Below are 27,474 nucleotides of genomic sequence, written 5' to 3'. Positions count from 1 at the left end.
AAAGCCTTACGGTTCTTCTGGTGGCGACTCGAAAGCTCACAAGCTCGTGTGCTGCAGAATTTATTCCAATGAGCAGCTAAAAATTATCATTTTAAAACAAAAAACAACAAAAAAATTACTAAAACATTTATTTAGGATGTTTGTGATTGCTGATTGCGCTGTAGATGCCACTGTTTACCAATGATTTCCTGTGGTGGGATAGTGGACTGTTTACTGTTCTTTTTTACCAGTCCCGTGCCCTCCAGAGGGATAGCTCAGCTTCACCCTACAAGGAGAGGAGCCTCCCTGTAGGGCACCAGGGCATTTGTTCTGTGTTAGAAAGTTTATATATATATATATTATATATATATTATAAATATATATATATAATTTTTTTTTGCTCTGTTACTTGCACATTTTACAGTTACCTCATTTTTCCCATGTATGTATTTGAAAAAAGGCTAATATATAGAGAAGAAAAAAAGGTTCTTAAATCTCTAAAAAAGTGTTTGTTTTTTTTCCATTCCATTGGAATCATATTGGTTTTTAGCATTTAACATAACTAGTATGTTGTATTATATATATGTGTATTATACTGATTGAAATTTTTAACAGATTTGTACTTTTTTTAAAATGAAAGTTGCTAGTTCTGCTTGACCAAGTAGTGCAATCATTATTTTTTTTAATGTTGTGGCTGATTTTGAGAGGGATATTCACTAATAAATGTATGATGTATACCAACGAGGGCAGGCCAGTCTCTTCTCTTGGTGGAGGCAGTGCTCTCAGGAAGGTGGTGGTTGTCTGTCTTCTAAAAGTAGTATTAGAGGTATCCTGACCCTCCTCCAAGGAGCTACGAATGGCATCCTCACCCCCCCACCCCCCAATTTTTGAACTGAGTTAGGATGGGATACTTCGTAAAATGGAGCAATGGTTTGAAATGCGGTTTCTCACATCCAAAAGAGCCATGGCCTAGACCCCAGCTCACATTCTTATCAAAAAGTAGTCACAAGGATAAAATGCTGTAAAGAAAATATGCGTTAATTTGCTTTATGCTTTTATCAGTGCCACAGTAAAATATAAAAAAGTGAATGTGCTGTGAAGGCACATGAGTTTTCCCTCGCCAGCTTCAGAGAAGTTACTGTGCCCCTGAAACATTAACTTCAGCATCCATCTTAACTTTGGTTATGGAACAATGACACCACCTTTTTAAGTTGCAGCATGTTTAGCATTCCCACCAGCTTCTCGGTGATTGATGTGGTAGTGTCACCCCTTGCTTTCAACTAATGCAGCATCTATGATGTGTGGGTTGTGGTTCCTATCTGCTGCAGCTCCGTGACACAAGGAACCAAGCACAAGCTAAGAAGTGGAATGTTAGCATTTTAAAAATATACTATCTACTCTGCCACCAGTGATACCTGGAGCAACTTGCTCTCGGCAAACAAAGTAAGTGTTTTCCAATGCCCATGGTAGTTTGCAGATTTGCTTTCAGTGTGTCAGTGGTTTGTTAAATATCATGGTTAGCACTTGTGTGTTTTTTTGTTTTAAAAAGCATGACTGATGTTTGGACAAATTCACAGAGGTCTACCAGTGGTTAAGTAGTGATTACTGCTTTTGGAGACCTCCAGATTCAAAGCATGAGACTCCTTGTAGACTTTCTGGAGACGTCTGCTTAGCCATTGTGGGAAACAGAGTGCAACAAGGTGAACTACTATTCAGTTTGTTTTTAAAGCTAAAGATGCTACATTAAGGACTCTCCATGTTTCACTCAAACTCCAAATAACTGGAGGTGGTGGCTAGAGAAAATGTTTTTTCTCCATTGGTCATAACACTAGAACTTGTAGACATTCAATGAAGCTGAATATTGGAAGATTCAGGACGGATAAAAGAAGGGTTTCCTTATACTGCACATAGTTAAAACTGTGGAACTTACTCCCACAGGAGGCAGGAATGGCCAGCAACTTGGGATGGCTTTAAAGAAAGGTTTAGACAAATTATGGATTAAGCTATCAATGGCTGCTTGCAACAATGGCGATGTTCTGCCTCCATGGACAGAGGCATTAATGCTTTTGGCTGGAAACTGCAGGATGGGAGTGTGCTCTTGTCCTGCTCATGGGTTTCTCCACAGGCATCTGATTGGCCACTGTAAGAGCAGGATAGAAGGCTAGATGGGGCATTGGTCATCAGTGGCAGTTCTTGCATTTGCTGCCCACTGGATCAATTTTTGATTAAGCCATTCACTCTAACTCCCAAGATCTTTCTTGGTTGGCCACTGCCAGCTCAGTAGGATTTGCATCTCCTGCCCACCTACGTTGTGTCACACTTGCTTACGTGATACGATGCTTGTTGGATCACCCATATTCGCACATTCAAAAAACTCTTGTATCGCAAGCGTCTTTATTGAACTGTGACTTGATTTTCTTCCTTTGCTTGGAGTGTGTAAGGGCTGGAAGCTTTCTGTTAGAAAATAGCAAGTGGTCAAACCAAAATGAACCTACCTAACCTTTACATCCTGCGTTCACTCCAGCACTATTAACTCATTCCAGTTTGAAAAAAAGCAATACTAGTGTAAAAGCTGTAAATTTTCAGTGCAAATCACATCTTTTAACACTGGTGCCCACTAGAGCATCTGGCAGATGATTTGCCTTTTCCCCCAAATCATATTTGCTCATGCTCTAATTTTGCTAATAAGATAACTAATTAGTATTAAGTTATGCAATGCAGCATGTTTAAAATGAATTGAGCGACTGCAAGATTCACAAATAAAGTACGGGTTGGGGTGAGTTATGCACATCATTCATTATGGGGTGTGAAAGTATTCTCACGTTTTTGCTTTCTGCAGAAATGGCATCAATCTACACTCACTGCTGTGCTTTCTCTTTATGATAAAGGCCCAAAAGGCATTCAGATGCTCTAGAGAAGAGGGCCAGGGCTATGCTTCAGTCTGTTCTATCCAAGAATTTCACATGCTAACCACTTTAAGGCATAAAGCCAATAGCTGAGAAATTATCTGAATTTTTGGGAGTAGCGAGAATTCTTTAGGCAGGGAATACCATCAGATGAATTAGTACCTATGAAAAAATATGTGTAAGAACAGAGCACACACAAGGTTCACCTTGAACCTGTATTCCCACAGAAATACTGTTCTTTTCATCTCCCTTTTATAATCCTTACTTAGTTTTCTTGATTCATATAGTAAGGAGGACAGAAAAATTAATATTCTTCTGCTTCTGATCCAATCAATCAAAAAAAGAGAAGGGAAGCTAAGTCTGGCAAATAAGAGTAATACTGTATTTCATGAGTCCAGCTCGGATTCGAAATGATGCTCATTCGCAGGAGGCAATATTTTCTGCAGTATATACAGTAGCAAGTGGAGGCTCCTCCATCACAAGGAAACAGAAAAGAGCCCAGCGAGTTCCATGAGCAAGTCTGTGCTCTCAACTTCCATACGCCTAAGAAAATTACACAACTGAGAGACTCCTTGTTAGCTGGAAAGACTTCAGAAGGCAGCTTTCCTGACCTCATGAACATCCCATTGCACTAAAGGGCAACAGGACTGAATCTGCCTTAATACAGGCAACAGCTGCAGTTATTAAGAGAGGCATGCATCTGTAAAATCTGCAGGCTGCCTTTCAGAGCTCTGTGGGCTCTAGCTGCAACACACAGCTCATTGTTTAACACTTGCAGTGTGTCCTCAAGGCAGGCAGATACCATCCCTATTAACACTGACAAAATGACAACCTTGGCTCAACAAAAATGTCTGCAGTCCTTTAAGTTAGCTCAACTTTTGTGTCTGCTGCAGTTACCTCATGTGGCTACTGCAAGAGACATATCCCTCACTGGCACAGTCACAAACACTCCTCCAGAGTGAGTCAAGGCAAGCCTAGGATGCTGTGCGGAAGGCAGTATCGAGTCCCAATTGCTGCTGCAACATGACCCAAGGGAATTTCGCTACTAAAGCTGTGTGCGCACAGGTTAGGTCAGGCCATCATCTGGGCCAGTAAGACACTTGACAGTCAGAGGTGTTAGCACAGGCACACTAGAGGCAGAGTTTATTACACTACGCAGGCTAACAACCCTGGAGAAGAACCCCTGTGGTTAAGAATGTCAACCAGCTCCTTATAAAACAAAAAAAAAAATAAACCAAAACCCACTGTTACCCCCGTTCTCCTTTGGTCATTACAAAGCAAAAGAAATATTTAAGAGATTTATACAGAGTGAGAAGCTCGAAGGAAAGAAAAGACCCTCTGCCCGTCCCTCCCCTACCTGGGCAGAAGACAACCTGGCCCACAGGTACGGTGTCCTTTAGCTGTCACAAGCAGCAAAACGTCGGGTGTTCTAATGTCAGAATGTTGGGGTATATTATTTCCAATAAAAGCAATATTTACCGAGAGCTGCCGTTTCTCCCCCTCTCTCGGGAGGGCAAACCATGGCCCCTCCCATCAGCCCTCTGGATGTAAAAGGGGTTGCGTGTGCGTGAGTGTGCAGTTTCTCCCGCCAGTGCAGACATACGGCGTGGCTGGCCGAGGCCACAGAGTCTCTGATCCCTCATGTGTACGCAGCAGTCTTTTAAAAAAAATATTGTATTATAGTAGGAATTTCTCTTTCCATCTCTGTATTTTGGGGAAATGTCAATCGTCCGTGAGGTCCTGCACAAAGAGAACTTCCGTGTGGCTGAGTCCAGCTTCTTGCAGCGTGGGTGGGTTGGGCCACTCCTCTGTCGGAAGGCAGGGCAGGACACGGCGAGGGAAGTTGGCCTCAATCTGGAACTTCTCCGGGCTCTCTTTCAAAGAGAATAGGAAGTCATGGATCACCTAAGGAGGTAGTAGGCAGTTATTCACCAAATGACCAAATGCCTTGCAACGGAGAGCAGAAAGCAGATCCTCACACTGCAACATTCTTCTGTGTTTAGGGAAAGAATACCCAGGAAGATGGCCATTTTTCCATCTTAGATGAAGGCCTCCATGCAATCACAACATACCTAATTTATATAAAATGTTACTTGAGCAATAAGTTTCCTCATATATCCACTGTTACTAAGAGCAGAACTTTTCATGGAACACTCATGCTGAAGGAAATTTGGAGGAGATGGAACAGTGTGGGAGGTGCTGGAGCCTACAGGGGGAATGGGGAACTCGAACTATCTCCACCCTCTTTCCTCCAGCAGGAGCCTCCATTGGATCCCAGTGTCTTGCATGAATTGAAGGAGTCCTTATATTCATGGAAGGGACACTCGGGGTTCAACCCACTCCTTCCTAAGGGCCTGCATGATGGAACAGAGAGACATCCTAGTCTCCATGTGGGAGATCCAGGTTAGAGTCCCTAATAAGTTATAAAGCAAAGTGAGTAGCCCAGGGTGTATTTCTTTAAGGGTAGATCATTGGTTAGGTTAAGATAAGAGGCTTTGCAAAAATGGTAAGGATATTACTGCATTGCCCAGCTCCACCATTCCTTCGGTTCTGCATACTGGGTCTCCCCTCTATCTGTATGAATCGCCAGCTGCTAAAGCAGATTCAGAGCTCAATTTCTGCTTCTCAAATAATTCTCAGCCACAAAATTTTGCCCCATCCTTACTGCTAAAGACTGTGTAAAATGGAATCGCCTCTCCACCCTGGAGTCATTGGGCATTTTGAAGACGATCTTGACACTTTCTGGGTCATCAGGATGCGGCTCTGGTGGAAGGCATTCAGATTTCCGTTCCTTCTCCTCCTGCAGAGTCTTCAGGGATAAAATGGAAATGTGAAGAAATGGCAGCAGCTCCAACAGTGTGACAAAATACAAATAAAGCTGTAGCCACTAGATCAGCACAGCAACAGTCAATGGAACTAAGCATATCAATAGTTACTGTCGCCTCATCTCAAATGGGCCTCAAATTTAGATTGCCAAGTCATATTCCAATATGCAGAATTCTGGCAAGAGCCTTTATAAGGTTTGCATGAAGGTGTGGAGTGTTCATCAGTAGGAATAACCCAGCCAGTTACTGCATTCATTTGGAGTCAAAACGTTCACTCAAGAAATCACTCACTGGAACTCTTGCTAAGTGATGCTCTCTGTTGGCACTAACTAGGCTATACCCAAAGCTTTATCAGTCTTCCAGAGAATGTGTAGTATGTACACTTGTTTCTGGTGCCTTGGTCCAAAGTAAGGGAATTGTGAAGAACTGCATCCTGGGATGATGGAAAGTCTATTATGAAAATATGAATTTAGGGCATCCTCCCACCCAATGGTGCCTGTAATGAGCTTCAACTGATAATTCTACACAAAGTTTATTCCTATTAAAACATTTGTTTCTGCACGTATTCTAAAATAATTCTCTTTCAAATAGAATAATATGTGTTAATGGGAAACTTCGAGAAGAGGAAGACTTACTTGAAATCTCATACTCAAATGCAGGCACACAAAAAAGTGATCTGAATTATAACCATCAAGAGAATGGAAACTAGTAAATGGATCTGGCAACTAAACATTGTTGCTTTATTCTGCAAGTAACTGTGCTACTTTTAAATAAATACAGTGGTACTTCTAGTTACAAACTTAATTTGTTCCGAAGGTCCGTTCTTAACCTGAAACTGTTCTTAACTAGAAGCGTGCTTTCGCTAATGGGGCCTCTTGCTGCCGCTGGCACACGATTTCCGTTCTCATCCTGGAGCAAAGTTCTCAACTCAAGGTAACTCTTCCAGGTTAGCGGAGTTTGTAACCTGCAGCATTTGTAACTCGAGGTACCACCGTATAAATAAACTGTATTAATGGGGCAGGGGGAGAGAGAAACATTATGTGTGACATGATCTGAATTTTAATGGATTAATTTACAGGATCTGAATCCTGGCTCATACTGTACTATGAAATGCAGACTAACCAACTAGGAGTGGTCTTCCACAAACTAGTAACTGCTCCCATTTCCAAAGTGCCAGTACTAAATTTGCAGTAATATAAGGCCGTCTACAAGAGCCAGTCATTCCCACCTGCATTCATAGCTGAGGCATCTATTCTTATTATGAAAATTGCACCTGAGACCTGTGATTCACTGCTATTGACACATTCAATTCTCACCCGCCGCCGTCTCTCCTCTGCTAGCTTCTGCTGCTGCACCTCCTCCTCCTTCCTCTTCTTCTTTTCCCGCTCTTCCTTTTTCTTGCGGTCTTTCTCCTGATCAGCCCGTAATGAAGCCAGGTATGCCTCATCTTGTTGTTGTCTAAGGACCTGAGTTTGGTTTCTCTCTTCTCTAAGATAAAAGGGGAAATGTATTAGTGCCAACCTGACAAGAACTGCTACAACGCCTGAAGAAATTTCAGATTTTTACTAGGGGAAAGATGTATTTCTAACTAGGAGGGTTGTCCCAGTGGTTCTGCATTACGACTAGGCATAGCAGCATTTTCTTATTTGCATGTGGGAACAGCAGCTGCTGCTGCTCCTTTTCCTTCTTGATACCAAGTAGTAGCAGCAGCTTCTACCAGTTTCTTGCTTGCCCTCTCCCTCTGTTCCATTTGCTGGCTCAGTGGAGTAAGTAGGTGGGCAGCAGCAAACAGCAGCAAGCGCCTCCACTTGTGGACCTCTACTGGGCCCTTGCCCATGCTGACCTATGATGCTTGAATCTTAAGGTGCTTTGAGACGCAAGCAAGAATCTGGAAAAAATACCCCACGGCTAGTATCTCTAAGAAGACAGCCTTCTCTCCCTGTGAACAGCATCAGCAGTCCACTTCTTCTTAGTGACAAAGCAACCTGGTGAAATCAGCAGTATGCCAACTAGAGTTAAGAACTAGAGGCAATCTCTTCCCATCCAACACTAAGACACTATTGTTGAAAGCCTGCAAACTCTCTCAATCTGTTATATCCTACATTAGCAATCTGCCAGCAACATATATGAACACGAGTCATATAATTAAACAGATAGCTGCAGTTTACGGGATATATATTTTTCTTGTCTTTTACTCTATGCCCAGATAATTAAGTCAGGTTGAGCAGTTGGTAGTTTTCCCACAGAAAAGGTAATCACAGATTTAATGAAGCACTGTAAGGTGGAGAGTGGAGATGGCATCTCTTGTTTTTGACCTAGTACCTTTCCAGGCGCTCAGATACCAAGTATGTCTGGTTGGCATCCATGATGAATGTCAGCTGGTTAATGAGGTCATCGGGTTGGATGAGTCCTTCTAACCTCCCAACTACAGTCATTCTACGATCTTTCAGCATGATCATTGCCAGGAATGGGTAGGTGTTCTCACGCAAAGCCTGTGACACTAAGACAAATGCATACAATACGGTGTGACACTAAGACAAATGCATACAATACAGCACTTCCATCTTTTATAACGCAAAGGCTCCTCTTCCACTCTCTGTACAGACACTGAAGATGTTGAGTGTCTAGGAATGCAACTTTGGGGGCAGATCCAACAATGTGGCCCTGCTCCTGTTTCAACATGTGAGTGACATGCAACTCACATGTGAGCACTTTAGAGTTGGGTGGCTCCAGCATATCGATGACTGGCACCCGCAAATCCCTCCTAGCTGTTTCATGTAATGGTTTGTTTCCCATATAGTAAAAGGAGGCAGAATAAAATACAAAACAGACACAACAGCTTATTTTGACAGCCTGATCCTAAACACATTTGCTTGACTATATCCCACCAGTTCAAAAGCATTTCTTTTCATTATATAAGATTACAGTTCAAGGCTGCAATCCAATGCATACTTACTCTAGAGGAAGCACCACTGATTAGAGTGGGCCGTAACTCTAAGTAAACATGCTTAGGACTGGGCTGCAAGTGTTTATAAAATGTTACATTAAGGCAGAGTTGTAATCAAAACACGTACCTCTATATCCTTCTGGTTTATTTGTGGAACAAGCCCAGAAAAGCATCCGTGTATTTATGAGGGCGATCACTTCAGGTGCACAAAGGGTGTTGCTGTTTGGAAAGGATAAAAGATTAACTCATGTGAAGCCGCACCCAGAACTCACACTACCATTTATAATAAAAAAATCTGAAGTAACCTACCGACAGAATTCATCAGTGTCTTGATGGTCATCACCATGAAGGTAAACAAGGAGGAAGCGTAGCTCCCTCTTTGCATCATTCAGTGCCTTGAGAGAAGAAACATAAGGATGTTTTAAAGAGATGAAATCTGGACAATTTGACACTGTGCTCAAGTGAAAAAAGTAGTGTCAGGTCATCAGATCATAGCATGTACACAAAGACTATAACAGTGCTAATTTTTTTGCCAAATCATGCACAGCAAACCTTCCTCACTGGATAAGGAGCACTGTGGCTGTGCTAGACCAAGTAGTGAGTCTTTGATATGGTCTTCACCCAAGGCAGACTGTTCTATTATTAGCACTACTAGAACCACGCACTGAAAAACTGAAGTTACTGTATTAGCAGAGTGATTCTTTTTCCAATACATTGTAACATAGGCAACAGTTAACAAAACGTAACTTCCAATTAAATATCTCAGGTTACTATTTTATATTACCTACAATATATGTCTACAACATTTTGCCTCAAGGGATAACTCAAGATTACTCTTCCAAGAATCTCCACTTCAAGACAGAACAACACCACATAACTCATTGATATCTCTTGTACCAACCTGACTGTATGTTCCCTGGTAGAAAACAGGATGTATTCTTCCAAATTTTTCTTCAAACATATGAATAAATGAAACAATATCACCAACAGGGTCAGTGACCCGACTACGAGGATCAGGGCGTATGAAACGCAAAGCAAACCTAGGAAAGAGTATAAAATTGAAATATCAGCTACTGGTTATTCTAGCACCTTCAGAACATGAGTGGGATGATTTCAGTTTTACATTTGTTTATTTATATATGTTTCTATCACCCGTATTTACAACACAAAAACCCATATTAAAGATTTCTTAACAAAAATCAACCATGCCACAATTGTTGTGATATTCCAAGTAAACACCTTTGTTTAGAATCATTGTTAGACCATACCAAGATTTCCAGAGCCCAGCAAGTTTAGAAGATTTCCAGTGCTAACTTGTCTTTATTTTATATTGCTAAACTTTGTTTTGCAATCATCTAATGACTAGAAACAAATAAATGACTTAATCAATGCCTGAGAACTACAAAGTGGGCCTTCAGAAATTGGCCACTAATCTACAAGTAAACCAGTATCTAGTCTCCTGCCCACATCTGCCATAGAATATTACCTTAACTAAGGAGTAGTGGCAAACTTCAGAATAAAGCAATAAACTCAACATGCAAACTCAATAACTCAATAGGCAAACATAAACAGGTGTGCACTTACCTAAATATATCAAGTAATGTGTAATATGTAAATCGGAATGGAAGCATTATCAAATAGTAACCCCAACCTAACAAGCCCTGAAATGACAAAGAGAAAGTTAGGTCCTTATCACGGCATTCCTTTGAAGTACAGTGGTACCTTGGTTTACGAACAACTCTGTTTATGAACTATTCGGTTTATGAACTCCACAAAACCAGAAGTAGTGTTCCGGTTTGCGAACTTTAGCTTGGTCTATGAACAAAAGCCGAACGGTGGAACGGCACCGGCAGCAGGAGGCCTCATTAGGGAAAGCGCGCCTTGATTTAAGAATGGATTTCAGGAACGGATTAAATTTGTAAACCGAGGTACCACTGTACCAGCTTAAATTTATTTTATCTTGAAGCAGCTATGTTAATGAAATATTTTAGCACACATTTGGAAACTGATGTCTTGCTATTTAACCTCAGAGATACAATTCCTAGATGTTGGTTCTCATCAGCAACAAGTGTTTTTCTATTCCTTTCCCCCACCCTCACCCCAGCTTGAGGCATATTGAAATAATTACCAAATGTTTGGCTTTTAAGTATCATTTTCCTTTGCTGTTCTGCTTTTTGTTTTTACAACAGGACAACAAAAGTAACCACACAGCCTCTTATAGAAAAGAAGTCCCCATTCAAGGTAACATCTGTGCTCTCCATTACCAAGAAAACCTGCAGGTCATACCTCGGGTTAAAGACGCTTCAGGTTGAGCGTTTTCAGGTTGCGTCCTGCGGTGACCCGGAAGTAATGGAATGGGTTACTTCTGGGTTTCGCCGCTCGTGCATGCGCAGACGCTCAAAATGACGTCACGCTCATGCGCAGAAGCGGCGAATCGCAACCCGCAGATGCGCAGATGCGGGTTGTGTTCTGCTCTGGATGTGAACAAGGCTCCGGAACGGATCCCGTTTGCATCCAGAGGTACCACTGTAGGTGCTTTATTGTTTCATAGAACTGACCACAGAGAACAAATGCTTCCCTAGTTAAGCTCATCTCAGTTATAGAACTTGCCCTTGGTTGCGGCCTTGAAACAACATAGCTGTAGATCCTGTGGTCAGCAGTGTTGACCTGTAGCGGTCTAGAAGGTGGTGGATTGAAGACACTTGGGACACCCTCTTGCTCATTCAATCGGTCCTGAACAGCTGCCTATGGAGGGAGTAACAAGGACTGGTTAGCATATTTTACCTATCGCACAGAAAATTCTTTTAGAAAGTATATAGACAAAAAATAAAAGGATGACTAAGATATCTAATACTGTAGTCAGGAATACAGCTTTGCTGAGCTCTTTGCATCATCCCCTGGTCATCAGAATTCCACAGAGCAAAAAATAAAAATACGGATTTATTCAAATTAGGGAAAGTGCTAATTTTATATAATCAATATCAGTAGAGGCTGCAGAATTCAATTTTTGTGTGTGCAGAATCTGGATCCCCATTGTTCATCCAAAGTCTTTGTATGCCCTCTGCAAGGGTGGTGCAGAGGATGGTAACAAGAGAAGGGGTCTTTTCAGGGGTGGCTCTGACTTTGGCCTGACTTCAGAGGCTCATAGTACTGGACCAGAGGCTTCCATTAGTTGAATGGGGAAGGAACTTTTGTATATCCACCTTCCCCAACCACCCACACCCCTGCTCCAGAGGGATAGTGGGAAGTGCCACAGAAGCATAGTGGATCAAAGAGCCTTTTGTCAGAGGAGAAAAAGCACTGGATACCATCTACTGTTGGTAAGCAACAAGTGCAACAAGCAAGCAAGCCCCAAGTGAGACAGTACCTCTATGTTCCAGTTGTGTTGTTCCAGTGTATGACGGCACTGGTCCATGGACTCTATGCCAGTCAGGTCCTGGGGGCAAGAAACGGGGTGGAAGAACTTAAGTCAAAACAATAAACAATACAGTCCTCGAATCAAATTTTATTTTGTTTCTCATTTAAGCCGCTTCCATTCGGAAATCAGAATTCAACAAGGCATTTGTAAACAAACTGCCTCACAAAAGGAGCAAACATCAAACTTTGTGAGTCTTGAGATTCTCTTTCCACAAGACAATTGGTCACACTAGAACCTGAGAAACCAGGATTCAAATTCCGACTCGGCCACAAAGCTCATTGGGTGACCCTGAGCTAGTCACTGCCTCTCAGCCTAAACTACCTCACCGGGTTGTTGCGGGGATTAAATAACGGAGGGGAGAGCCATGTACGCCACCTCAAACTCATTGGAGATAAAGGTGGGATATAAGTGCAATCAATCAATAGAATAATTTTAGAATAGAATAATAATAGAATATATATATATTCTATATATATAGAATAATAATAAAATTATTCTGATTTCTCCTTCACCTCTCTGAGCTCTCTTATTTCTAAAGAACAGTCCTACTAGAGTTACAGCACTGTGATTAAACACTTTACTGCTTTTCATTAGCACTTCTTTTTCCAGTTTATTTTGAGCTTTTAATTTATTAGCATTCTCTGTCCAAATTGTGATTCATCTCCAATCTGCTCTTTGCAGACGTGAGTTCCTACATTTATCATCAGAATAACAGTAGGTATGTTTCAACCAAGGATATATTGCCACTATATGTAATGCCACACTGCACTAACAGAATGCATTCAGGCACACAGAAATAATTCAACAGAAGCCCTCAGGCTGTAGCATTCCACTCAGCTAGTTAGGCTGGTATTCCTGGTCTTGTTTCATCTTTGCTCAACCTTCAATTGTGCTGGACATGTGAGGTAACAAGCTTTGCTCTGCAAAGCAGTGAATTATTGCCCAATTAGTTCCTCAGAGATAATTTCTTATAACATTCCTAGTTAGCAGCATAATACTTAGAAGAGCGTAATTTTTCCTCTCACAACACTGACAGAGCAAGTCTCACAAATAAGCTTCGGAACAGGATTTACAATGCTCATTCCCTAAAAATTCAACTAATTTAAATGCCTTTCTGAAACATATTCCTGAATGGGCATGTGCACTTACTGCTTCTTCACATTGCTAAACTGACAGTTGACCTTTTCAGTGTGCTTAAAATGGTACTGCTGCTTACCAATCTACAAAGTTCAAAAGCTCATTTGCACTCTGATACAGCTAGAACTGCTGCAATATGCAGTAAAATTGAATGCCAGAATTTTCTCTGTTCAAAAGTATGTAAAGGACTGTAGCAGCTTTATGTGACAAAACAAACTCTACACAACAGTGTTTTCATACAGGTCTCAATAGGGGGGTTGGGCATTTCAAACTATACACAATTTAGCAAGAATCCCTCTTTAAAACCCTCTTTTCTCCCTATAGGTGTAACATAATGCAGTTGTCGTGTCTTGTAAGCTTTCTTCCTCAGAGCCACCATTACAACAGATGGGGACAACAGCCTACATGTTTCCATGTCTACTGGATTGCCATGCAAGTGTCAAACCTGGTATATCTTCTGCCAAATTTGGCATTCTGAGAATCTCAGCTTTTGTACTAATGTGTCTGTGTGTATAACATTTTTCACAGTTATCTGTAACTACTTTACTCAAGGTCAGAATGAAAAACAGGCACAAAACTAACTGCTAATGCTGTTCTCTTCAGTGTTTTTTTTTTAAATACTATTTTTATTAGTTTTAAATTACAGTCCAATAATAGCCTTATTATAACAATACCAATTTATAATACAATTAGTAATACCAATCATGCAAATACAGAATTATATAATTTATTTAAAGTGGCCCCTCTGCATACTAGATTTGATGATTTTCTTTAATTCTGCGTTCTAAAGTCTAACTAGTTTCAATTACATTCCGGTAATAATAATAATAATAATAATAATAATAATAGTAATAATAATAATAATAATAATAATCCCTTATACAACAACTGCAATATTAGTAACTTCTATTCGTATTGACACATTAAATGATTTATAAAGCTTCAAGTGAGGAACTCAAACTATATCCTTGTTCTTCCCGTGTGTAGCAATTATTCTGTCTGAAGCATTTCTTCTTGTCCTTGTAAGATGTTATGTCTCCCCCCCACCCCCCCACTTGTTGCTGTAATGCATCATGCCTAGGGTGGAGCTGATATGCCATTGTTGTTCCAGAAATTTCTCCATCGCTCTGTCCCATGCTTCATTGTTTTGCACTGAGAACTTTCACAACAGCTGCAAAAGTTGCTCTGTCCCAGTAAATAAACTGTTTTCACCATTTTCCCTCTCAGCCTGGGAAGAAGAGAGGTCTGTCAAACTGCAGATGACTCAATATGGAACCTTATCAGTTCCTTGGCAGCTCACAAACTCCTTTCTTCCAGCTGAAGATATATGGCCAGTTATCCTTCCAATTAAATTAAATTCCAAGTCCTCTTCATTCAGTTCACTTCGTAGATAATAACGGATGGGGAAGAGTCAGCTCTAAGTTTCCATCGTAAACTTGTTGCAAAATAGAGCTTCCCTCCCTTTTTCCTTTTTTTTTAACACACAGTTCCATTTGATGTTATATACCATATTTATAATCCAATTTCTTCCATCATCACTTGCACAAATATAATTTGAACCAACATTCAGGGGAAGGTTGCTGAATCGTAACTGTAGAGAAGAAAACTTTAAATAAAGAAACCATAGGTTCCCCACCCACCGTCTTTTGCATCAGATGAAGTCTTATCTCAAATTCAAACCTTAAAGTCCTTGCAGTTGGTTTGTTCTGCAGTTTGTGATCTCATCTCTTCTAGCATGCGCCTGTATTTTAGACCAATTAAGCTCTAATTAACAGGAGAACCTCTGCTTCTTAATGGCGGCATTGGAGGGTTTTCAGCAGACAAAGTGCTTTTGCACCTCCCACATTCCATGCCAGAGTGAGAGCCAGGTACCCAGAAAAATTCTGGGGGGAATTTGCAAGGATGATTTACCCTCAATCATCCTTGTTTTTCCTTTGCCTATGATCTCCCATTGTCATGGGGGCTGCCTCTATTAAGGCAGAGTGGAACCAGAAGCCCTCTTCAGTGTTATAACCATGGAACTGCACAACATTTATGAAGCACTGGAACATTTCCCACACTACTGTTTGTAAAGATGCAATCCGAAACAATTCTGTATCAGCTAACTCCTGCAAATATATTCCATGGCTTCAAGATGGCTATAAGATCAGATCACTAAATCTGATGGGGGCATTCTCATCTGAGATTCCAGTCGTCAATTTCGCCTATCCACTGGTGACTTGAAGGGCATCTTGCATACATACAGCAGGACCCCCTTCACAGAAGCCATGGAAAATAACTGGCATATCACCAGCTATTTTCAAAGGACAGAGAAAAAGGCATTTTTATTGCCTGAAATAATGCTTTTTGTTCATTTTAGTTTTGCAGTAAATGAAAATGTTTAACATCACAGTAGAATATGCCCCTTGTGGTCAACTGTACCATTCATTCCGATGGGTTTTTCTGGTTAAATGTCCAACAAATGATTTTACTAATAAAGATGATGAATAAATACCTTTGTATGTATATTTCTAACACAAGAGTATTTACTGCTTTGAGGTGCAATTCAGAAGGTGCTTAGACAGACACACTGAGCCAAGCAGAAAGGAGAGTGGACCCACAGTAGACACAAAGCAGCTAGTGGCACTGAACTACCTGATCCAACGTGGTTCAGTGCAAAGCGAAGGTCAGTCAAGTTATTTTAGCATTAGAGACAGAAAATCCCACAAGTCCGTCTTCCCCTACCTTCCCCATATGCCATGGACCCAAACCTGACCAGGCTTGCAACTGGTATTTAGTAAAAACTTACACATGCTAAATGCATTCATACATTTAACATCACGTCTGGTTTTGCTCTATGTCATACAAGTGAAACATTTCCAAGAAGCCTGTAACTAGCTCTGCTGTTAACTCCCAAACTATTGCCAAATTCCAGAGAATTATGTTTCCAAGGTGAGGAGCACCTGACTCTAACAGAACAAAAGCCTTTGCCAGGCTAAGATTTTGTTCTTGTACAAGTGCAGCAATCAAAGACTGAACATGATATAGATGACAGATACAATTTGGTAAAGTTTCTCAGTTAATTTAAGGAAGTTGTTTTTCTGGATACCAGCTGCAGGTTCACTTTAAGTTACAGATGGGATATACAATGGTATTATCAATAAAGTTCCAAGTTTTAATTCTCAGTTATTAGTAAGAGCACTTATTACCATGGGCACCAAATCCTTTAATTTTGTGGTGAACCTACAGGCCATACATACATGGCTAGCTGTCAGCCAGTCCAATAAACACCTCCATAGGTAGGAGGCAATCCAGTGCTGGACAGTCTCTTGACTGAAGGATACCTTTGAAGGTACAGATCAGACTAGCCAACAGCTGACCCAGTCTGTACTTTCACTTTGAAAGGCACAGATGTGGGCCTCATTCTCTCCACCCACATCGTGCGACACTGGACTTGACAGAAAATGTTGTCAGCCCTTTAATTCAAATAAAATTCAAGAAAAAAATTAACCTCTCAGCGTTCTCCCCAAATTTCTACTTTAATAGTAGCTAATTAAGTATTGTTTTACATATTTTTCAAGTCACCATCCAACACTTGTTTGGTTCACTGGCCACTTCCATTCTAAACAATGAGGGAAATACACAGAGACAAGAATAGCATCTACATAGGATGTACAAAGAAAATAAAATTCCATTTATCTGGAACACTGTACTTATGCATGAAACTGAGCCTTATAACAGTGATATGCAGACTCTGTAATACAGGGTGCAGAATCTTCTCAGCCCAAGGGCCACACTCCCTCAGGGGCAGCTTTCCAGAGGCTGCATGACAGTGATGGGCAGGGCCCAGAACAAACGTCTGCAGGGCAGCAGATGTGAATCTTATCTTTGTACAACAAGCTACATTCCAGCCAAGTAAAAAACCTGAAGTTTCTACACACCTCCATCTGGGCAACCAAGAGACACATTCTAGCCAGACAAAAGCACTTGAGGAGGGAGCAGAGCCAGTGTGGAATAGGGCCTAGGCAGGCCTAGAAATCAGATAGAGAGGCCACATTTATCTCCTGGGCTCAGGGTTCACCACGCCTGTTCAGCGGCGTAGCGTGGGTTGTCAGCACCCGGGGCAAGGCAAGTAATTTGCGCCCCATAACCCGGGGCAAGGCAAGTAATTTGCGCCCCTAACCCCTAACCTGCCGCCGCTGCCAGCTTCTTGCTGCTGCCTGGGCTGGGGTATTCACAGTTCTACAAATCTTTGGCGCTGGCTTGCTCCATTAGTTTAACTTGGGGGGGGGGAGAGAGAGATTGCAATCGTGCTATGTGCACCGAGAGGGGGGGGGCACGGTTGCAACGCAGTGTGGGGAAGAGAAGAAGAGAAACTAGCAGGAGAACCTTGATTTCCCTCTGCAGCTCTGTGGGGAAGGAGGGCGCAGACTGGGCACCTTCCTCGCCACAAGATCCTGGCTGCGGGGCACAATTCGGGAGGCTCGGCTGGCCGGGCCCAGGCCCCGCGGGGCTCCTCCGCGCTCCCCTCCCCCAGCCGGGCGGCGCCTGCAAAGGCTGCGGGTTTCGCTGCGCCTCCGTCTCTCTTTCCACTGGTAGCGAGAGCGGGTGGGAGGAGGCCACCCGGGAGCCGGAACCGGGCGCCAAATAAGGAGAGCGGGGCGGGCCTGGATCCTGGCCTTGTTTGGTGCTTCCCCTCGGCCGGCGGCCCAGCCAAGCCCGCGGCGGCGGCGCGGCGATGCCCGCGCAGGGGGGCGCCCACCCCTCGGCCCCCGCCCAGCGCTGCCGCCCCAGCACCTGCCCGCTCCTCCCAAGGGGCCTCCTCTCCCTCCCGCCTCTTCGCAGCAGTCCTCGTGGGGGGGACAGGCTCGACTCTCCCCTCCCTCTTGCGCCCCGTCCTGCGCGCGATCCTGGCCAGGCTCCGGCTCCGGCTCCGGACCTCCTTGCTGGCGCCTGCTGCTCCCCCTGGTCGCCCAGCCCGACCCCTCCTCCCAAAGGAGCTGAGCCCCGAGGCTCTTCGGCGACTCTGGAGGCGGCGAGTGCGCCCCCCCAGATGTTGCGCCCGGTGCGGCCGGCACCCCTTGCACCCCCCACGCTACGCCACTGCGCCTGTTGTAAAATATTTTTGAAGGAAGGTCTGGAAATACATTACTTTAGACTAAATGCATATATGGTCACTCTCTTCTCCCAATTATAGCCAATTTATGTTTCTAAAGTCTTAACAAAACCATATATTTTTGAAATTCCCATCATTTCAAATGTATGTAGATTGTTTCAATATACACCAGATCAGCAGTACAGTCACCTGCTCAGCATTTGTTCTAGGTGAGCAGCTGAACAACAAACTGCACCTACTTGCCTATTATACATTTCCTATTATAATGTCATAGTATCATTTTTTTCTGGGCCGAGTGAGTGGTAATATAATAGCAATATTTTCAGTTCTCCCTCCATCTCTTTATTTCAGACAAGCAAGAACAGAGCCACAAGAGCCACTGGCCCAGTACTATATCCCTCCACCCCAAATTGCCTCACTTTTTTGCTCAAAAAAGTGAAGTACAGTGGTGTCTGCCTCACATCAATGGTGAGGTAAAGATAAGGTGAGGTAAAGGACACCTGGACCATTAAGTCCAGTCAAAGGCAACTATGGCTCTAAGTGCCGCCACCTACCAACTGGCATTTCAAAATGCAACAAACACACACTGCAAAGTATGTGGCATTTATCAAATGCCCGAATATGGCTTAAACTGAATAATCTCTTCAAAGTAGTACAACTAAGGTAATTTAGCAGCTTTAGAAGCAAAGAGAAAAGAAGGATTGGAAACTTAGAAGAATGAGGGGTGTTTGAAGAGTACTGCTGTGTATGGGATAGGTACTTTAGACTTGCAGTTAGTACATTTAAGAAATAGTGAACATTACATTTTGATTTAATTGTTAATATATTGTGATTATTCAAAACAATAAAGGGAGTGCTTTCACCCCAATGTGCTCTCCCAAAAGGCAAAGACAAAAAAACCAACCCTCCTCCAGAAGACAAGAATTGACTAAGACCCCTGACAAAGAAATGTCAAATATAGGTATAACAAGAGATAATTGGACCTTTGGGGGAGGGGAGACAGAGTAGTTGCTGTTCTTCCTCAGCCCCATCGACATCCAGCTCCCCTACAACAGTGTGTGGATTTTTTATGAAATGCTCAACTCACCGTCAATAATTCTTACTGGAACCTCCCACTTCTGTCAGCAGTGAGAGAATTAAAAGTTGCAACCATGCTAAAAATGTCAGAGCAGTACTAGCATTCTCCACTACAGTCATGTATGGAAGGTTATAATGTTAATAGAAACAGTCTTGCCCATGACTTAAAAAGAGCAAAATGCCAATCAAAGCATTCAACCCTGGCTAAACAGAAGGCCACTTGTGTGAAGAAATACCACAGTTTAAGTTATAAGCCATCATGGGAATGAATCCCCAACATAGTAGTAGTAGTAGTAGTAGTAGTAGTAGTAATAATAATAATAATAATAATAATAATAATTTATTTGTACCCCGCCCATCTGGCTGGGTTTCCCCAGCCACTCTGGGCGGCTTCCAACAAAGATGAAAAATACTTTCAGGAAATGCTTTCTACTTTTAGGAAAGTCCAAAATATACTCTCTCAATTGTTTATGCCAAGTGGTGCAAGACAGTTTAAGGCTCTCTATGGAATACTAAAGTGCAGGAAGAGGGAGGAAACAATCTCTTTTAAAAGCAATTACAAAGAATTGCAAATGTTGCTCCGTGTTCTAAATACAGGGCAGAATCTTATGCACTCATACTTGGCAGTGGAGACTACTGGACTCGGAATTCACTTCCAAGAAAATATGCTCGACTGGGCGCTACAGGAGCTTGTAATTGGGATTCTCCTCGCCTCTTAGAGCAACCTTTAAAAATAAAAAGGCGGGGGGGATGGAGCTCCTTTTTAATAATCAGCTTAGCAACCGGGATGTGCCTCCCCCATACAGGTGTACTGACTCATTTCCTGTTTGTTGCTCTTAACCATCACAACGCATAATATCTGCGGGTGATTATTTATTTAAATGGTACGCTGCGGAAGAGCACAAAACAGCGAAGCAAGCTTAACTGCTCGCAGGCCGACCCCACGGACTATACGTTGCTGGTTCCCACCCCGCGGCCATACCCGCGTTGCAGGGGGGTGGGAAGCAGGTCCAGGCGGCGGCCTCCCTAGGCTGGCAGCCATCAGGCCACCGATGGTTAGGCCGAGGCCGCTTCCGCCGAGCGCCCCCTCCGCCGCCCCCCACCCAGCAAAAACCTCAGGCCGGCCAGCCTGCTCTCCTCCGCCCCCCAACCCGCGGCGCCGCCCGCTCCTCTTGGCCGCCCGGCGCGCCGGGAACCCACGCGAGGGCGGAGAGGGGGCCCAGCCTCCCGCCCAGGCGGCCGGCCTGGCTCAGCCCGCCGCGCCCGCGTCCAGCACCTGGAACTGGAGCAGCTTCTCGGTCTGTTCCGCCGACAGCTCCCGCTCCTCCGGAGCCGCCATTTTGCTGCTGCCTCTGACCTGCAGTTGCGTCACTCCGCGGAAGTGACGTGACAATTCGAAACTTCCGACCGCGTTCCGCGCGCGCGCCGCCGCAAACAATAAAATAAAAAGAGGGGTCTAGAGTAGCTAGTGGAAGCTCACAGGGATTGGGGGAGGGGAGTTATAATGCAGAATTTTCCGCTCCTTCTTGGTGCTGCGTGGTTCGTTGGCTTTTTTTTGTTGTTGTTTCCTCTGAGAGGAAACTAGTAACAAAAGTTAATAGTTGCCAAACTTTGGAGACATCTAAGTTTCAGCAGCCTCCTCACCCAGCAATAAAGGCAACAGCGAGGACAGGAACTTATTCTCTTTACAATTTCGTCTGAAATGTTAGTTTCAAAGTATTTTAGAAGTATGCTCCCCGTTACCCTTCTGCGGCTTGGAGGGATGTGGTTGGGGAACAGCAGCTGGCAACAACCCTCTTGCATTTTAGCGCGCTGCTGGTACCGCAGTTTATAAAAGTGGGGCTACGAGGCTGGTTTGAAGCAGCAGCAGCAAAAGGTCAATCTTCTTAAATTCCTCCCTCCCAGCCCAAATCATGCAATGCACGCACGAGCCTTGTGCGATACCGACACCTTACGCTTGGGCTTTAGAATCTTTACGCTAAAGGGGACGGGGAGAGTTTTTAAAACACGTGCCAGGTGGAACACAGACACAAAAAAGGATTTCAGACTAAACTCGGAAACTGGTTGTGCGCGCAAGCCAATTTCTACGAGTCTGTGATCACATCCATGTGTCACATTTGCACGCGCCCGCAATTTGGCTTCCGGTTTAATTTGGAATCTCCATTTTACACCCTGGATGCAGAAGAGCCACGTGGTTGTTTGCCAGTGAGCGAAACGCAAGGGGTGTTTGCATTTAGTGCGGTGACAGCGCATTGCATCCGTATCAGATACGTTTTGCAAGGGAAATCATGCAGCACTGCCTGCTTTTAGCGGAACAGCGTGTTGATTTTGAATAATCTAGGCATGGAAGCAGATTTAAAGTTGAGCCAGAACCCATCCCTACAATCTGCAAGGCGGCTTACAATAATATAACAATTTGCATCCACAATAACGCAGCAATGCAGAGTAAAACAGAGATAAAATGGCACTAAAAAATTAAAGCAACTTACAAAAGGATAGAAATGCCATTATGGCAAAGCTTGAAGTCAGTGCTACCAGGAATAAAGTTGCTAGGAGAACTTACCAAAGGAAGGAGTTTCCAAGCTAGGTGCCACAATAGAAAACACCTTATCTTGGATAGCTATTCACTTAGAAGCTATGTCGGGAAAGGGGAACATGTGGGTCTCCTGGTGTGGCTGGACTCACATGAACTTAAGGTATTATGGACAAAGGCCAAAGTCTCAAGGATGGGAGTTGCAGTCCTGCAACACCTGAAGGGCCACAGGTTCTTCATCTTTGAATGATTCAGATTGTACAAACTGCCAGACTTGGGTGCATGCAGTGGAGCTTCTCCTATCCTGTCTCCTTAGCCCCCCCCCCCACTCCACCCTCAGCATTAGCTCTGGAGGGTTGGAGTGCCCTCTGGAACAGATTTTTGAAGTGGGGGGGGGAGAGAAGAGGTAATGAAAGTTCTATTGTGCCTGGGGAACCCCACTGGTGCAGCACTGAGGGTGTATGGGCTGCTGTAGGGGGAGAAGATGAAGGGAAAATCCTGTTGTATGAGTGGAAGTCTTTTTCCACTGACACAGTGCTACTATTGGATACAGCACTATGCCTATGGTGCACACACACTCATCCATTTCTGCCACTCAGAATGAAAAGACTCACCTTTCAATGATTTGCCTTAGTTCCAAGTTCCTTAAACAAACTTGGACCTAAGTCTTTGCTATTGCAAGCATATGTTGTGATATGAGCAATATCATACCCTCCAACATTTCTCCAATGAAAATAGGGACATCCCATTCCATAATAATAATTTTACTATTTATACCCTACACATCTTACTGGGTTGCCCCAGCCACTCTGGGCAACTTCCAACATATATAAAAAACATAATTAAACATTAAACATTAAAAAAAAACCCCTTCCCTATACAGAATAGCCTTCAGATGGCTCAGGGGTCGGATAACTCCATACCCTCCAACATTTTCTCCAATGAAAATAGGGACGTCCTAAGGAAAAGCGGGACATTCCAGGATTAAATCAGAAACTGTGATGGCTTCTGTAAATCGGGGACAGCCCTGGAGTGCCTGCAATATTTTACCTGTCTGTTTGGGGTGGCTTCTAAAGTTCTGGTTATGAAAGGTGAGCTCAGGAGTTTGAACTGTAGCCCCACCTCCCCGGGCAGAATTTCAAATGCCCTTTATTTGCAAGCGTTTATTGCTTCTTTGTGGGAATATTAAAGTTTGGCCAAGGGGCACAGATGGCTGCACCACTATATATCTGCATTATTCCTCCTCTCCCTGGACTCAGTGGCACATGTGGGTGAGTTGGCACCAGATTATCAGATGCCTCTTGCAGCCCACTGGCTCCCTTGCCTAGACCACCTGGCCACTCTTGCTGTCAGTTTCTGAGAGAGTGAAAGCTTTGTGTTCTGTTGATGTTGAATTCAGCAGAAAGGGGAAAGAAGACAGAAGCTGAACAGCAGCAGCAAACAGAACAACAAACTGAACAGAGAAAAGAGAGAGGAGAGAGAGAAGAGGTCATGCAGAGGAAAAAAGTTAGAAGGAAATACTAAATTTAAAATGTGACAAAGTACTTAACATGCATTGCATTTCATGTTTGTATTGCTTGCATTGCCTAAAAAATGATAGGGTTTTTGTAATAACTAAGATTTATGAACGTCGTACTGAATATATAATTTTTACAACCTTGATTGGGGCTGGCTCGTATTTTCTTTTTCTTTCAAATCACCATTTTCATATGATTAATGTAGCAGTGTGGTTCTCCTGAGTTAAAAAGAAATGTAAAAGTCAGATTAAGAAATTTTAAAGCTATGCACTCCTGGTCTATTAAGGTCAAATGACTTGTGATGTTAAATGCATCTTTGCAAGTAATGTGCACATTTTTTAAAAAGTAGTGGTGTGGGGTAGGGTGATAATGACCTGAATCACAGCAGATACAGAGGGAAGGTTTAACCCATTCCTCCCCTGCCATGTCATTGACAAAACATGCTCCTCTGAAGCTACTATTTGAATTGGGAAGAAAGCTTCCATTGGCATCAGTACCCTTTATTTATCTGAAGCCAGACAGTCATCTTGATAAGCAAGTCAAGGTGATCTTGGAGTGGCTCATAAAATCATAGATCTGTAGAGCTGGAAGGGATCCTGGGAGTCATCTAGTATAACCCCCTGCAATGCGAGAATCTAAACTAAATCATAGTTACTTCTGTTGTGACTGCCAACATTTGGCAGAGGAAAAATAAATAAGTTAATTCACCTATATTAGTGATAGGGGAATCAGAGGTTCATAGTGGGCAAACCAATTGAAAGTCATTTCCATGAAGCCTGGTGGCCAACTAATTTTGGAAATTGTAACTTCTATTTTCTTATAGCTTAGGAAGTATCCTTTCACATTCTAGTATTTTTAATTTAGATCATTATTATCATCTTTATCATGATGATGATGCAGTGATTTTTATGGTTTGTGAACTAATGAAAATTTGTCCAGATGTTGATTGCTTACATTTAAAGCACATCCCTCCCCCCCCAAAAAAAAGAATCATGGGAACTATAGTTTATTTTCACAGAGCTACAGTTCTCAGCACCTTAACAAACTACAGTTCCCTGGATTCTTGGGGTAGGGGAATTTTCTTTAAATGTATTATGTGTATATAACACATAACATATGATGCGTTGGCATCAAAAGGTGCCATTCACCAGCTGTCCAGCACGTGAATTGATAATTACATGACTGACTGCATTTTTTGAAAAAAAAACAAGCTAATCTTTAGTAGTAATTAATTACCTAGAGAGTTCCTTGAAAGATGGCAGCAGATGAGGCCTAGTGATATTCCAGAGGCCCTGTTATAAACAAAATCCTACAATATATTGCCACCGATAATATTTATGTGTCACAAAATAGGCCACCACTAGAGGTCAGTAACATACAACTGTCATTTAATCTTGCCTGTAGCCAGCTATGCCTTTCATATGAAGGCATGCATATGAAGGCTTGTGAAAGCATATCATTACTGAGCACCAGTGCCTGAGTTGCAATCCAACACTGCAGAGAAATAACACCATGCATGTGGGATTCTTATAGATGCAATTGTGGAGGGTTTCACTAACTAAGCATAAGGAAATCAATATATGTCCTGCACATCACAATTTATGTACACTGATAAGCTGATCTATATAATTCCAACATTTGCTTACAAAAATAATAAACAAGCTCAGAAAAGGGCCTTTTCAGTTCCCTACTTTGCAGAAAACATGACATTACATGCTAACACGCCAGGTGACTTGTGGAGAGGGATGGCAGGTAAATATCTGAGTTTTTCTGCCACTAAACTCTTGATGATTAGCAGCAGTGAAGTTCACTGGGCTGGGATGTCCCCACATGGAAACAACTGGCTGAGCCAATTTTTATCCAGTGGCTCCATTCCTCTGCTCTCATCCTTAAGGCAACAATCAGAGTGGCTACAGAATGGCTACCTGCCTTTGCTCTCCTCCTTGATTGAGCAGTGAAGTGCAAAGGCAAGGACAGTTTGGAAGAAAAGAGCACCAAGAATGTTTTAAATCAAATTACACCCATGTGGTGTAGTGGTTAGAGGGTTGGACTAGGACCTGGGTGACCAGGGTTCGAAACTCCATGAAGCTTGCTGGGTGACCTTGAGGTTCAAATGGAGGGGGAGAAGAACAATGTGCACTACTTTGAGCTCCTTGGAAGAAAGGTGGGGTATAAATGCATAGGGATGCCCTTGTAGATGGTCTGGTAACTGCAGCTGGTGCAGAATCCAGTTGCTTGGGTTTTGAGTGGTGTTATGAAAAGGGATCCTATTTCACTGATCCTTATTGAGCTTCTGAACCCAATTTAGGAGTTCATACTGGTGAATGAAGCCCTAGACATCCTGGGAACCAAGTTCTCAATGGAACACCTCTCCAAATATCTGCTGGACTGAGCTTTCAGATCACCAAGGGAAGTCCTGGTCGTGGTCCCACCTACAACAGTGGTTCATGATGTGAGGGCATGATTTTATGACCTTTTAATGTTTTATGGGGTGCATTTTTATTGGATTTTTGTGTACAATGCCCTGGTGGTATAGAAATGAAATGAACAAATAAGATAGACTTGTGCAAAGTTCATTGAGTTGAAATAAGACTGAGATGGATTCTTTGAAAGATATTGTCTCTGCCTTATACATTGGCCTCTGCAGGTACCGGTAAGTAAGAAATAGGCTGCTTCTCATCCAAATGGCCCAGAGACTGGGCTTTCTTTGCAGTGGCTCATCACCCTTGGAATGACCTCCCCCTGAGGTACGGCTTGCCATAACACCAGTGTCGCTTCATCAGCAGGTGAAGACACATCTATCTCTTTGCCTGGGCTTTCAGGGAGGAGTGGGGTGTATTGCATATTTGATTGTTGGTTGCTGCAGGTGGTATCTAAATTCTGCATTTTGTTTAATTATTGGGTTTGGACCAAGTACATTTCTACCTTGAGACCTTTAGGTGAAGGTGGATCAAAACTATTTTTAATTAAATTAATTTATACAGTGAAGCCCAATATGGCATTAAAAGCTCACGACTGGGGGTTCGGGTTTGTTTTTTCCTAGCACATCACTAGAATGAATCTCTGGCTTCGTTAATATTGTTGTGTGACACCCCAATATCTGAGCGGTGAGAGATTCCAGGGGTTTCAGGCACTTACCCAGAGTTTGTGTTTCCTTTTGCAAGTAAGGCACAGCAGACACTGTGGTGTCTTTAGGACATATGGTTTATATGTACAACCTGAGCCTACAGTGGAGGGGCTCACAGTATCAACACCCCAAGAGGATCATGTTGTTCCCATAGCCGCAGTCTTAGATTCAAACAGAAAGCAAGCACTAGTCTCTAACATTGCTCTCCTTCTCTCTCCAGATTGCTGCTTTCCTTCTAAGTCACATCTTTCCTAACCTCTCTAAACTCTGGCTTTGTCTGCTGAGTAATGGCGCCCTATCCATTTGCTGTCTAGCACAAGCCCTTTAATCCTTTATTTCCTTAGGGGCCCATCACCCAGGAGGTGAACCCAGCTTGATTAACTATTAACACTTGCTGAATCCAGCGATTAGAAGTGCCTCCTACTCACCTTAACACCCCAACCCTTGATTAAATTCTAACATTTACTGGATCTGGAGATTAGAGAGGTCTAGCACCTGCAAACTCATAACACTACACTGCCAAGTTTCTCTTTATTCCTGGTTTCACCTACCAAGGAATGTGCTTTTTCATTTAAGGACTTAGACAGGCCTGAGTGACAGCTGGACTTTATATTCCCATCAGCGTGTGTGTATGTGTCTGTGTCAACTACTTTTTGTCTCTTCCTCCTCCTAACCAACCTTTGGTGCACACCAAAACCTGCAAGACACCCAACCGAGCTTCACTGCAATGTCTGCTACCTTCCCTAGCTAACATTCCAGCTTGAGCCTGCAGCCCAGCTGCAGATCCCTTGGCTTTCACCATCCGCAATCTTTTCCTTTTAGTTTCACTTCATAGCCCGATGAAGAGCTCTGGAGAATTTTGCAAGCCCCAAAGCTATTTTGTGCCATTTTGGCCTAATCAAATCAATTTTTG

The 27,474-nt window shown here is 43.0% G+C and overlaps 2 protein-coding genes across 3 annotated transcripts in view; one reads left to right on the top strand and one right to left on the bottom strand.

Annotated features, from left to right (window-relative positions):
- KIAA1191 overlaps window positions 1–27,474 on the top strand; it is a 263,656-nt gene that overhangs the window by 187,013 nt on the left and 49,169 nt on the right. The gene's annotated exons all lie outside the window — the stretch shown is intronic.
- FAF2 (Fas associated factor family member 2) overlaps window positions 4,000–27,474 on the bottom strand; it is a 30,013-nt gene continuing 6,538 nt past the window's right edge. Inside the window, exons 1-11 of one of the 2 annotated variants that reach the window (XM_081850244.1) lie at window positions 20,661–20,804; window positions 12,025–12,093; window positions 11,268–11,402; window positions 10,242–10,318; window positions 9,559–9,697; window positions 8,967–9,052; window positions 8,785–8,876; window positions 8,033–8,210; window positions 7,027–7,198; window positions 5,551–5,694; window positions 4,000–4,790 (exon numbers count right to left, since the gene is read on the bottom strand). In XM_081850244.1, the coding sequence (XP_081706370.1) occupies window positions 4,608–4,790; window positions 5,551–5,694; window positions 7,027–7,198; window positions 8,033–8,210; window positions 8,785–8,876; window positions 8,967–9,052; window positions 9,559–9,697; window positions 10,242–10,318; window positions 11,268–11,402; window positions 12,025–12,093; window positions 20,661–20,723 (1,338 nt within the window). In that variant the 5' untranslated portion in view covers window positions 20,724–20,804 and the 3' untranslated portion in view covers window positions 4,000–4,607. Of the gene's footprint in view, window positions 4,791–5,550; window positions 5,695–7,026; window positions 7,199–8,032; window positions 8,211–8,784; window positions 8,877–8,966; window positions 9,053–9,558; window positions 9,698–10,241; window positions 10,319–11,267; window positions 11,403–12,024; window positions 12,094–20,660; window positions 20,805–27,474 lie in introns of those variants that run through there. The other variant, XM_081850243.1, reaches the window with a different exon arrangement.

This window comes from Podarcis erhardii (assembly GCF_964252035.2).
Source record: "Podarcis erhardii genome assembly, chromosome: 2".
Taxonomy (NCBI): domain Eukaryota; kingdom Metazoa; phylum Chordata; class Lepidosauria; order Squamata; family Lacertidae; genus Podarcis; species Podarcis erhardii.
The sequence above is the reverse complement of the archived record's forward strand: the minus strand, read 5'-3'. Positions and strand labels throughout refer to the sequence as shown.